This window comes from Amia ocellicauda, chromosome 15 (assembly GCF_036373705.1).
Source record: "Amia ocellicauda isolate fAmiCal2 chromosome 15, fAmiCal2.hap1, whole genome shotgun sequence".
Lineage (NCBI taxonomy): Eukaryota > Metazoa > Chordata > Actinopteri > Amiiformes > Amiidae > Amia > Amia ocellicauda.
In genome coordinates this window covers 9,325,218-9,337,873 of record NC_089864.1, presented here as the reverse complement: position 1 = coordinate 9,337,873, position 12,656 = coordinate 9,325,218, and the positions used below count along the sequence as shown (strand labels likewise).

The 12,656-nt window shown below is 38.4% G+C and overlaps 1 protein-coding gene across 3 annotated transcripts in view; it reads right to left on the bottom strand.

Annotated features, from left to right (window-relative positions):
• Window positions 1-12,656, bottom strand: part of samtor (S-adenosylmethionine sensor upstream of mTORC1) — a 47,331-nt gene that overhangs the window by 13,447 nt on the left and 21,228 nt on the right. For 2 of the 3 annotated variants that reach the window (XM_066723689.1, XM_066723690.1), the window contains exon 4: window positions 9,050-9,145. The exons of the other annotated variant lie outside the window; for it this stretch is intronic. In XM_066723689.1, the coding sequence (XP_066579786.1) occupies window positions 9,050-9,145 (96 nt within the window). The remainder of the gene's footprint in view (window positions 1-9,049; window positions 9,146-12,656) is intronic. 3 annotated transcript variants of the gene reach the window in all.

The window sequence follows — 12,656 nt, the reverse complement described above, 5'->3', positions numbered from 1 at the left end:
TCAAAAGCAGAAATCTCCTGACTCAGTTCAAAGGACTAAGGGTAATTACATATAACTGTGGAACACAAAAACTAAATGAACTGTCACCATGACAACCTTCTTATATATGATTCCTACAATAGCTATTAAAAACCCTGTATGATTAAGCCATTTTGGCTACAAAACACTTTATGCTTTATAGAGTGGAAAATGTCATTCACTGCCAACAGGGACTTGTTTGGTTGCACTAGGAGACCCACGTTAGAGCTGGATGGTGAAGCGATAGTGGAAATAGTCTAGCAGAGAAATCGGTAAAAGTAAAGTGAAATGCAAGGCGAATTATAGCAGCTTGGGATGTGGAGAACCTTGTAACTTGAGAATGCCACGGGCTTTCCTTGCTAATGGAACCGCACACATAACTTGAAATGCAATGATATAAAAGCTTTGAAAGGGCAAAATTAAAGCTTCTCAATCTCACTGTCAAACTAGGGCAGAGTAAATTATAGATTATTAAAACTATTCATTTGGTGTATCAAATGCAAAGACACGATGCTTCAACATTTATTCATTTATTTTGATTAAAAAAAATGATTTTGTAAACAAGATTTTGTAAATTGTGATATTTAGTACTATATGTAAAGTTGTCTCTAGTACTTCGGGTTTCAATGAACAGGAATGCATTTTTTATGCAATCTGTTGTGCAGAAACCATAGTTATCACATCCCAGTGTAAGATTAAATTTCTCTCTAGATTTTTTTTGTTGATAGATAAAAGCCTTCATATTAATTTTGACCACATTGGTCAATTGCGAGTTTTGCAATCAGTGCTTAGCAAAGACATCTGGGACAAAACAACAGTGTAGCTTAACTTGGGATGACGGATTAACCAACATTCACACGTACAACTGTAAATATGGCTCATTCATTTTCACCATGTCTTTAAATGTTCTGTAAATCCCAAACAAAATGGTACAGTGAAACTCACCTATAGGAATGATCATAATTTAGGTCTAATTTCTTATGACTTCCTGTTTTATATCGATACAGCTTTTTACAGTTTAAATTTGTTAAAGAAAAGCTTCATTGATTCAACCCTAAATTAATTAAATCTATATTTGAAGGTTTACTGTAATTGATATGACCGACAATCAATTCATCTTTTCTGTTCTGACCTGTCAATAGAAAGTAATCTATTATCATAAACATTATACTCTTTGATCTGTTGTCTTGTTTTTCCTACATTCCTACATTTGCAAACTCATCCATCATTTTGAATTAACCTAAACATCCCCCCCCTGCCCACTCTGTTATGCATCTAGTATTCAAACAATCAATGTATATTCCCATGACCTATACATCTACAGAAAAAGCAAGGTTTTAAGCTGAAGTTCACATGTTTTTGAGAACAGACTTGAACACAGTGATGTATGCACGATGTTACCAAGATTAGTGAGTGTACCAAATGTTCAGAAAAACTGCCAATATCACAACATCATGAAACAGATAACCCAAGCCTGATAACTGCAGGTGAAAGGAGACAGGACCAGTACTGCTAGCGATTACAGGATGTACTGAGAACGACTGATAGCAGATATAATGATTACAAGTCTGTTAGGGGCCTCTGTGACCGAAGATAAAGAAGCCTGCCCAGACCAACACTAAGCCACTTCTCCAAAGAATTCTGTCCAGCAAAAGACTGGGTGATTAGCTCCAAGACTTTTGTCAGTAGTCCCGTTTTTGGTAAATCTCCATTCTTTACAGATACAAAGTCAGAGGGTAACAATTCACATACATGTTAGGCAGAATTGTGAATATAAATATGATAATCAATCTTTTTCCATTTCAGGTAATATGCAAAGGCCAGATAATAGCATATTTTCAAAACGTTTTTGATAATAGCTGAAATTCACAGATGGCAGGTGATTGCATCATGTTGCAAACACTGAGCTACTCTGCCTTTGTCTATGCCTTGAGGAAACACACAGGTAAAAGCCGTGTCTGATTCAGCAGCAGCACTGGATAAAGCATTGACTGAGCATTAGCTTTCACTGCATTTCACATCAGAAATACTATACAACTACAGCGGATGAGCAAGACACTTTGTATGTATTAGTAGCCCTTTTAAATACAGTGCAAAACAACTTATTTCCAGTAACTACAAAATACATGAAATCCAATTCAGTTGGGTACCTTAGAGTATTTTAACATTAAACGGACGTAAGTGTGATGTATACTAAAGGACAAGCATTTCAGGAGCTGAGTTTCAGAGAATACATAAGCTATATATCTCACTCTCTCTCTTTCCACATCTACATTAACTTTCTTAGATTTAACAAAGCTGTTAAACATGATGTTCACTACATCAAAATTCCATTATTTGATGTCCATCGATTCTTCAGTACTTAGTAGATAACTGTGATTAAAAGTAACTAAGGCATAGACTTTATAGAAGTTCTTAAGTCTGTTTTAAACATAAGGGACGGCACGCAAGATCCTTCAATGGCATGTAAAGTGACTGCAGATCGTGCAAAGAAACCCCAGCTGCCTTCCTCACTTAGTACTGCCATGCTGTGTGTTGACATGTTGTCTTCAGGCTGTTTAAATCCCCTCCCCCCCTTGAATCTACTCAGGTATTGAGTAGATCAGGCCATTTTCACAGTTTCTTCATTGTATACTGCCTGCCTCAGAGTGTCTTTATTTGGATGTTTGTTCTTTTATCTCCATGCAAGGATACTGCACAGTAGACCTATTTATTGTGTTCTCTGCAGGCTATGTTTCAAACTTCTGTGAATTCTGTCATGTGAAATAGAATCGAATAGACAATACAGTAGAGGAAGTAAATAAATACATAGAATAAATAAAAAATATAATAAACAAACAAATAGAGATTCTAGCTGATAATATAAATGTCCTCCACAATGAACACAATTGGCTGTTGATTGACCTTGGTTATTGTTAAGTGCCCCCAACTTCCGCTGTCAGGCAGTAATGCTCAATCACAAGCTTCAGCACTTTCTGCTTTTACCAAATTATATTGGACTTGCATGCAATTGCATGGTACCACAGATACTATACAGTGCACTGTAAGAAACATATAGTGTCTTAAGAAAGAAAAAGCACAATCATAAAATAGAAACACCTGCAAACCCATTAAAGCCACTGCAAATTGACAACAGTTACATTCCCAAACAGGTTTAAATATCTACACTGCATTGGTGAGCAGTAGTCTGCTGAACAGATTTCAGGGATGTATATAAATAAATAAAATAAATAATCTTACAGCAGCAACACAGCAGTCTCAGACTTACCACAATGTTAAAGGAAGACTAAGCATACAAATCCTTAGAATGCTAATACAACAATGCAATTCTGTATAATTTTACACAGTATACAGTTTTTAATTAAGACTGGCAGCAGCAGGCAGCAGACTAGCCTAAACAAATGAGTGATCACAATGCGTCATACTTATTCCCTGATCTGGCAGCTCCTATCTGTGACAGCTGAACTGAGCACAGGGAGGAGGATGGCAATACAGCTCCAACAGCAATACAGCAGTCAACGTGGGATGAAACAAAAGCATGTGTCACAGTCTCCACAGCCTGTTGAGCCAGATAAGGACAGATTTTGCCGGAGGAGGCGTTCTAGAAAAATAAAAACTCAATACAAATAATACAAAAAAAAAAAAAACTAGAAGTTGCATGCGACTTTTTGGCATCTGCAAGATTACGATTTTAGCAAACATTTGTAGTTTGCATGCCTGTTATTTAATATGTGAATTTCTACCCCAATGGACTGTAGTATACATTTGTAGTTTGCATGTTTGTGTCATTTGAGGTGTGTTATTCAATTTCAGTGGATCTTATGCAAGTGTATATTGTATTCTTGTATTATTTTTGGTGTGCAAATGTATTTTAATGAATTTAAGCGTATGTATATATATATATATATATATATATATATATACACACTCACCTAAAGGATTATTAGGAACACCTGTTCAATTTCTCATTAATGCAATTATCTAACCAACCAATCACATGGCAGTTGCTTCAATGCATTTAGGGGTGTGGTCCTGGTCAAGACAATCTCCTGAACTCCAAACTGAATGTCTGAATGGGAAAGAAAGGTGATTTAAGCAATTTTGAGCGTGGCATGGTTGTTGGTGCCAGACGGGCCGGTCTGAGTATTTCACAATCTGCTCAGTTACTGGGATTTTCACGCACAACCATTTCTAGGGTTTACAAAGAATGGTGTGAAAAGGGAAAAACATCCAGTATGCGGCAGTCCTGTGGGCGAAAATGCCTTGTTGATGCTAGAGGTCAGAGGAGAATGGGCTGACTGATTCAAGCTGATAGAAGAGCAACTTTGACTGAAATAAGCACTCGTTACAACCGAGGTATGTAGCAAAGCATTTGTGAAGCCACAACACGTACAACCTTGAGGCGGATGGGCTACAACAGCAGAAGACCCCACCGGGTACCACTCATCTCCACTACAAATAGGAAAAAGAGGCTACAATTTGCACAAGCTCACCAAAATTGGACAGTTGAAGACTGGAAAAATGTTGCCTGGTCTGATGAGTCTCGATTTCTGTTGAGACATTCAGATGGTAGAGTCAGAATTTGGCGTAAACAGAATGAGAACATGGATCCATCATGCCTTGTTACCACTGTGCAGGCTGGTGGTGGTGGTGTAATGGTGTGGGGGATGTTTTCTTGGCACACTTTAGGCCCCTTAGTGCCAATTGGGCATCGTTTAAATGCCACGGCCTACCTGAGCATTGTTTCTGACCATGTCCATCCCTTTATGACCACCATGTACCCATCCTCTGATGGCTACTTCCAGCAGGATAATGCACCATGTCACAAAGGTCGAATCATTTCAAATTGGTTTCTTGAACATGACAATGAGTTCACTGTACTAAACTGGCCCCCACAGTCACCACATCTCAACCCAATAGAGCATCTTTGGGATGTGGTGGAACGGGAGCTTCGTGCCCTGGATGTGCATCCCACAAATCTCCATCAACTGCAAGATGCTATCCTATCAATATGGGCCAACATTTCTAAAGAATGCTTTCAGCACCTTGTTGAATCAATGCCACGTAGAATTAAGGCAGTTCTGAAGGCGAAAGGGGGTCAAACACAGTATTAGTATGGTGTTCCTAATAATCCTTTAGGTGAGTGTATATATGTGTGGAGTTTGCATGCTTGTGTTATTCAATACAATTTTAATAATTGGTCACAAGATGGCATTAGAGGTATTCATGTATGCGACTCAATATGAATAGCTGTAATTTTGATTGGTATACACGTTTTTTTATTGTAGCAACTTGGCTCCAACAACTTTGACAGACCTCCGTACTAGTGTTACGCACAAAACATTTTCAAAGATTCAGTGAATTACACAACATGGCCGCCAAACCACGGAACCGCTCCACTACAGTTGAACAACTGTGAAAGTAGAACATGGGGCAATAATGCACACAAAGCTTGACATGTATCCTGGATGTGGTTTTGCAGAAGATGATCTTTATAAAAATGGCAAACGTATACGAATATGCAATATGGCGAGCGATCCATGTGACCAAACCGTAAAAGCTATGAAAGTGGTTTCAGCTCTTAAGTATAGTTTGTATTAATGTGAGATGGTAAATCAAGTGTCATGTGTTAAGTAATTGAGTAATGGTGCAACATGCACACAACACAACACTAGGAGTCATTGCAGCCATGTTATTTACTAGAGCAACTTGTCTTGAACAAGCGTGATAGAGTACCATACTAGTGACATGTATGCAACATTTCAGCACATTGGGACTTACAGGTGAATTAGACGCCAGAATTTGAACACGTACTGTATTCCAGTGTGCAGAAAATGTCTGATGTGTGAGACATGGCACATATGTTGTGTTTCAGTACCCCACAGCTGCCATGTTTTCAGGGGAGAAGCTCTCCTTGAACAAACATGGTAGTACTCTGTACGTGCCAAATTTAAGTACAGTGGGCCTTATGGTTCTGTGTCTTGAGTCTTAAGATTTCTTGAGCAATTTAGCTTGGGATTTTGGATGAATAAAATAAAAATCCTATCAGAAACAATAGGCTTCTAGCAATTCTTGCTTGGAAGCATATATGAAGTGCTAGAAGTGTTCTGATTCCGTTTCTGTTATTTGAACGGTTAACCCTGACGTCTGACTGCATATCCCACAAATTTCAGCAGAGGCTGCAGAAGTGACCTTTTGAGCGTATCATGGTGAAATGAATTAAGGTCTACAGTACATTTCTGATTACAGCAACTTCTGCTTATAGACATAATAGACCACTATGAATCCAGAAGACATAAAATCTCCATCTTCAATATATTCATGATCTGGACTCTGGGATAGTTAGCAAACTTGTCAAATTTGCAGATGATACTAAAATAGGTGACTCAGCAGATACAATCTCGGCAGCTCAGGTTATTCAAGGGATAGCCTTATTATTTAAGGGACTTAGATAATATTCAGGTGTGGGCCGACACCTGGCAGATGAAATTCAATGTGGACAAGTGCAAGGTATTACATGAAGGTAACAAAAATGTCCACTATAATTACACTATGGGAGGAATGGAACTAGATGAAGTAACACATGAGAAAGACCTAGGAGTCTATGTGGACTCCTCACTTTCTCCATCCAAACAATGTGGGGAAGCAATAAAAAAGGAAAACAGGATGTTAGGGTATATTGTCAAAAGTGTAGAATTGAGAACAAGGGCAGTGATGTTCAGACTGTACAATGCACTAGTTAGAGCTCATCTGGATACTGTGTGCAGTTCTGGGCTCCACACTTCAAGAAAGATATCGCTGTTCTAGAGGCAGTTCAGAGGAGAGCAACCAGACTTATTCCAGGTCTGAAGGGAAAGTCCTACTGAGAGACTGAGGGAACTGAACCTCTTCACCCTGGAACAGAGGAGACTACGTGGGAACTTGATTCAAGTCTTCAAATCATGAAAGACATCGACCACATCAAACCAGAGGAGCTTTTCCAGATCAGCAGGGACACACGCACCCAGGACACAAATGGAAATTGGGCATTCAAGATGGAAAACAGGAGACACTTCTTCACATTGAGAGTTGTCACAATCCGGAAAACCAACTCCCCAGCGATGTGGTTGAAGCTGAAAATTTGGGAACATTTAAAAATAGACTGGATAGCATCCTTGGATCACTTAGATACTACTGGACAGCAAACGAGCACGATGGGGCGAATGGCCTCCTCTCCTTTGTAAACTTTCTTATGTTCTTATATTGCTAAAGTAACCAACAACTGTATTTCTTCCCGGGACTGACATATTTTAGGTTTGAAGCTTTACCTCCGCAAGGCTTTAATCCTGCGAAAAATGATACTTTAATCCTCTGAAGACTAGGATTGTGAAAAAATGCAGATGAATTCTACAATGTCATGAAAATTGATCACTGACCATAACTCAGTGTCTTGGCAGGTAACCAACAAAAGACATCCAGGCTTTTTTATTTTATTTTATATTTATTTCATTATGGCCTAGAGGCCATTACTAGAATCAAAATGCCTGTCTTATAAATCTTGCAAGTAACTATAGCCTTAACACTGCGGCTCTCGTCCAAAAAGACAGTGTCCATCGTTTTGACTGAAACAATGGCAATGCTTTCTCCAAGATGTACAGCATTTAATTAAATTAATCAAAGGGCCAAAATACTGATAAAATTGTTCATAACCTTCTTTAAAATGACTGAAGATGATGAAATATGAAATAGATAAATATATTGATATTTAGAAAATATATAAAATGCTCTCTTAATGCTGACCACCACACAGGAAGAGCACAGTCCATTAACGATGATGCACTTTGGGAATTAAATAGAGGCTATGAAAATATTTATGTGTTTGCCTAGTTACAATGATGTAAAGCCAAATGCCGTTTACACAAACCTTGCTCCTCAGTCCAGGCTGAGGTACTGTAGGTAAAAGCATATAGTCATTGACGATTTTATGATTTTAAAGATAATTATATTTATGATCAGCCATTCCTAAATGCCCACTCCACTCTTTCCTCTTACTTTCCAGGGAACTCTACCTAATACAACATCAGCACAAGAGTATTCTGGGGGCTTCTTTTTCCTTAACCTCAGGGAGAAGAAAGAGGCAGATGGTTTACTGCAGGAGTCTCCAACCTTGGTCCTGGAGATCTACAGAGTGCTTTCCTTCCAACCAAGCTGTCAGTTAGATAATTGAGCCAATTATGCTCTTAATTAGTCGAGATTAACGCAGTCTTTAAAGCACTAATTGAAGACACCTTTAAAATTAGATTCATTTAAGCTCTCCAGTACCAGGTTAGGAGCCCCTGGTCCACTGCAAAGCTGCAGTATTTCTATAAGGAATACTTTAGGAAAATATTCAACAAAATGAAAGCGCACATAATCTTATACAAGTACATCAATACAGAAAATCATATTCATAAGTCCTTGATCAGTACTCTAACCTGTTTGGCTGCCTACCTTTATCAGCAGGTACTTAGATACCTCATTTACATACAAATCTGAAGATAGGATAGTTATATAGGATTCAGTGAGATATATAACTTGATAGCAAAGTACCTTTAAGTAAAATGTCCCTATTTTATGGTGGCTGAGCTACTGCAGCAGATGTTGCTTTGGTGATTGGCACATAATATAAAGATTGCTTGCATTCATGTTTTTAGCAACCTGTAGCTGTACAAATATATGTAGGCAATGTATATTTTGTAAGCTTGTATGCATTACTAGATATAGTGGCTCAGTGCAGCACAATAAACTGCCCACATTGCCACACGTCTTGTCAAAAGGGATGTTTTAGTGCAGGGATTCGCTAAACACAGGCTAACAACTTCACCACTGGAGGGCCGCAATTCAGGAGGTTTTATGGGACAATCTCCATCGTGAGCTGGGAAATGTTATTAATTTGCTCCAGTTAATGCAATAGTGAGCTGAATCAGGTCGTTAAGAGCCCAGACGGATGGGTGCCCTCCAGGATTCGGATTCTACAGCATGCCACTCTGGCAGCAGAGATGTGCAGTCCTACCATAATGGCTCCGCAGACTCCAAGACAATGCCTCCTCCTGCCAGACCAGTGCTGTGGAAGCAGCTACAGTTGTTTCTGTCTTCATTTTTGCAATGGCTAAAACAACAAAAGCATGCAAAATCAGCACCGCAACTGACACATATTGCATGCACAGAAAACACAGTTGTTAAACTAGAGGTCTCGTAATGAGATTTGCAACAAAAGTATATACTTGAGGGTCATGCACAGACAAAAACTGACCTGGCCTGATAAGTGATTGTGTTTACACTGCGATTTAACTTCAGTGCGCTTGTAAATATCTTAAAAACTAGACTTTCAATCACTGTTTTGACTATTTCAGCCTTTTCCACATCACGATACATTTGCGGTCAGGTTTCTTGGACGTTTCCATGAAACTTCAATTGTACCATCATACAAGAAAGGGTCCCTCCTGCTCTTCCACACTCACAAGGAAATGCCCACTTTCAAATGGAAAAAGAGACCCTTGGGCTCAGAAGAAACTCTTTTTTTAATTCTACATTTTTAAAATTTTACCAGGAGTCTATCTGAGCTTCAGCAGAGTCATCAGAGACAGCATTAACAGAAGCCTTGGAGCAGAAGCAGGATCCATTAGAATACACCAGTACCAGTTTAAACTAACAGTATTAACATTCACAGCAGGTCTCATCACACAACAACAAAGTTCTGAAGGACCTAAGGCAGGTGGATAACTTGACATTGCTGGATAACAGGTTTCAACTTGATAAAGCCCTGGAGGCGAAAATTAATTTAGCTAACATTAAGCTAAACAGCTGGTACAGTTGGGTACTTTTGACAGGTGAATTCTTCTGTGTAAGTCTACATTTTACTATCAAGGGAAGCAAAGGGTTGTTAATTTAATTATATGTATGTTTTTATGATTGCTGGAAGACTTCATGTTTAAACAGTAAAATATATATTTTTAAAAAGTGGTTTAGCCTTGACAGATAAAACTTACAATGGAAAGCATTTCTCCACGTTTTAGATGCACAAGAAGCTACTCCCATGATATGCCAACAAGATGGTACAGAGAGCCATGAAAGCTCAAAATGGAAGCACAGCACAAGCTAAAATGATTTCAGTCTGGTAGAAATCAAAGGTTGTGATGTTTCAAAGCTCTCAGTGACTTGTGCACACTGTTTGCCTATCATTTCTTCACAGATCTCCTTTGCAAATTAAAGCCCCTTCACCGTGCTAAGCTTACAAATTTCCTCTTTGACAAAACACAACCTCTAAGCTCCAGCAGTCTGAAAATGCGAGCTGTCCAGTTCCACCTTAAAAAGCCTTTCTTGGTATTCTGGCAGTGTCATTTTGAATCTCCTCTCTGAATTCTGCATGAGGAGATTCGAGCAGTCGCCCAGCTTGGTGCACTGTAGCGCTCAGCTTGTTTATGCTATGCTGGATGGAGCACACTACAGATCCTTGGCAGGCATCCAGGGTTATGTTACTTCCAGCTAACAAACAACTACTGGTCAGCTAAACATAATATTTCCTTTCTTACACAGGCAAATAAGAACCTAGAAAAATGATTCTGCCTAACCAACACTCTGACTGCAGCGCAATGCTGTAAAAGTAATATTATCCTTTAATCTGCCACAGTTACAATAACAGAGTTCAGGAGGTTATTTTTCTTAATATAGCAGAGTTCGCTGTGTTTTGATGTCTTTTCCTTTATTCTTGCACGATCTACATTGTGAGCGACCTCTCCCTGTTCTGTCTCACAGTCTGCCTCTCTCACAAGCACGACCGTGGCATCTGAAACCGAACTCCAGTGGCCCACAAGAGGGATAATTAGGAGGCATTCATTATTTGCAGTTAAATGTAAAATTATTACAAATATCAAAAGGGGATGTATAGAGCTGACAGAACAAGATATTGTAAATAAATAGAGAAAAGGTTTGTTTCACTTGCACTTCACTTGCACCAAAACTAAAAACGAAACAAACAAATCATGCCTTTTTGATGAGCACATTAAAATCCAATTTACTCATGCAGGAACTGAACTTCTTGTCTATGACTTATAAACAGACTAAAGTACATTTTGAAAATATAAATATTTTAACTTGACAAGCTCAAATGGGGTGAGTGGAGCAAGTCTCCAGTAAACCAGAACCTGTAACCAGTTCGCATAAAGCAATTTAAGTCTTAACACATTGCAGTCAATACACTACTTAAGGGAATAGATGCTGTATGTAATATTTAAGTTATTTAAAGCTTTTTGCAACTGGTCTGTAACATGCACATGTACACACTATGACATGCCTGTACACTTCATGGTAGCAGTGTGGAGTAGCGGTCTGGACTCTGGACTAATGAGATGTGGGTTGTGGGTTCAATCCCAGGTGGGTAATTGTATGTCAAAATAGTGTGCGATATTGTAACAAATGTAACAGATAAGGGCATCTGCTAATACATATAATCATAAATCCTGCAACTCCCCATTACATAACATAACCAGCTCTTGGGAACATAACCTTGCACATTGTCCAGGCTAGAGAAAGTGCTATAGAAGGGTCTTTAAATAGACATGGGTCTTTGCTGGAACTACTTTTACCCAAGGTTGATAATTAGCCTCAAAAACACAACCAATAATAACAAAACATTTAAAATCTTAATATTTCAAACTTGGTCCGTTAACAATTAAAATATAAATATCCACAGACGTAGGTTGATGGATTCTGAGAATTTTAGAAATTTGCCATAATATATACGTTTTTAATTCAAAAGCATTATCTAGAGAGCAAACTCACACCTTCCCTTTTGACCAATACAAAAAAGCAAAAAGGTTCAAATGAACACAAGGAGAAAACTAAATTGTTTGCTAGGAAGTGATCAGAAAGGCTATTTGAACGGTTTTGGAGGTGGGGCCTCAATCGGAAATGAAAGCAGTAATTTCAAAGGGGAGATAAGAGGCTCTTGATCTAAAGTCTGTTTTCTTGTGTTCCCTGTGCGCATGAGCATTGCTTTGAACTTCCCACACAGAACTGGAAAAGGTTTTTTATTTCTTCCCCGTTTATTTTTGATTTAATACTATTTCAATTATGTGGTTTCTTACTTAACGGATATTCATACATTACAGAATTAAGTACGACACATCAATATGTAAGAACGCATTGGTTGGCAAAGATGTAAGACTATACAACATTTATTTTTCACCTATATTTACACTGTATATATGGATATTTTTAACATATTTCATCTTTTCAAAAGAAGCAGATTCTTGTTTATACATACAGTGAGGGAAAAAAGTATTTGATCCCCTGCTGATTTTGTACGTTTGCCCACTGACAAAGAAATGATCAGTCTATAATTTTAATGGTGGGTGTATTTTAACAGTGAGAGACAGAATAACAACAAAAAAATCCAGAAAAACACATTTCAAAAAAAGTTATAAATTGATTTGCATGTTAATGAGGGAAATAAGTATTTGACCCCTTCGACTTAGTACTTGGTGGCAAAACCCTTGTTGGCAATCACAGAGGTCAGACGTTTCTTGTAGTTGGCCACCAGGTTTGCACACATCTCAGGAGGGATTTTGTCCCACTCCTCTTTGCAGATCCTCTCCAAGTCATTAAGGTTTCGAGGCTGA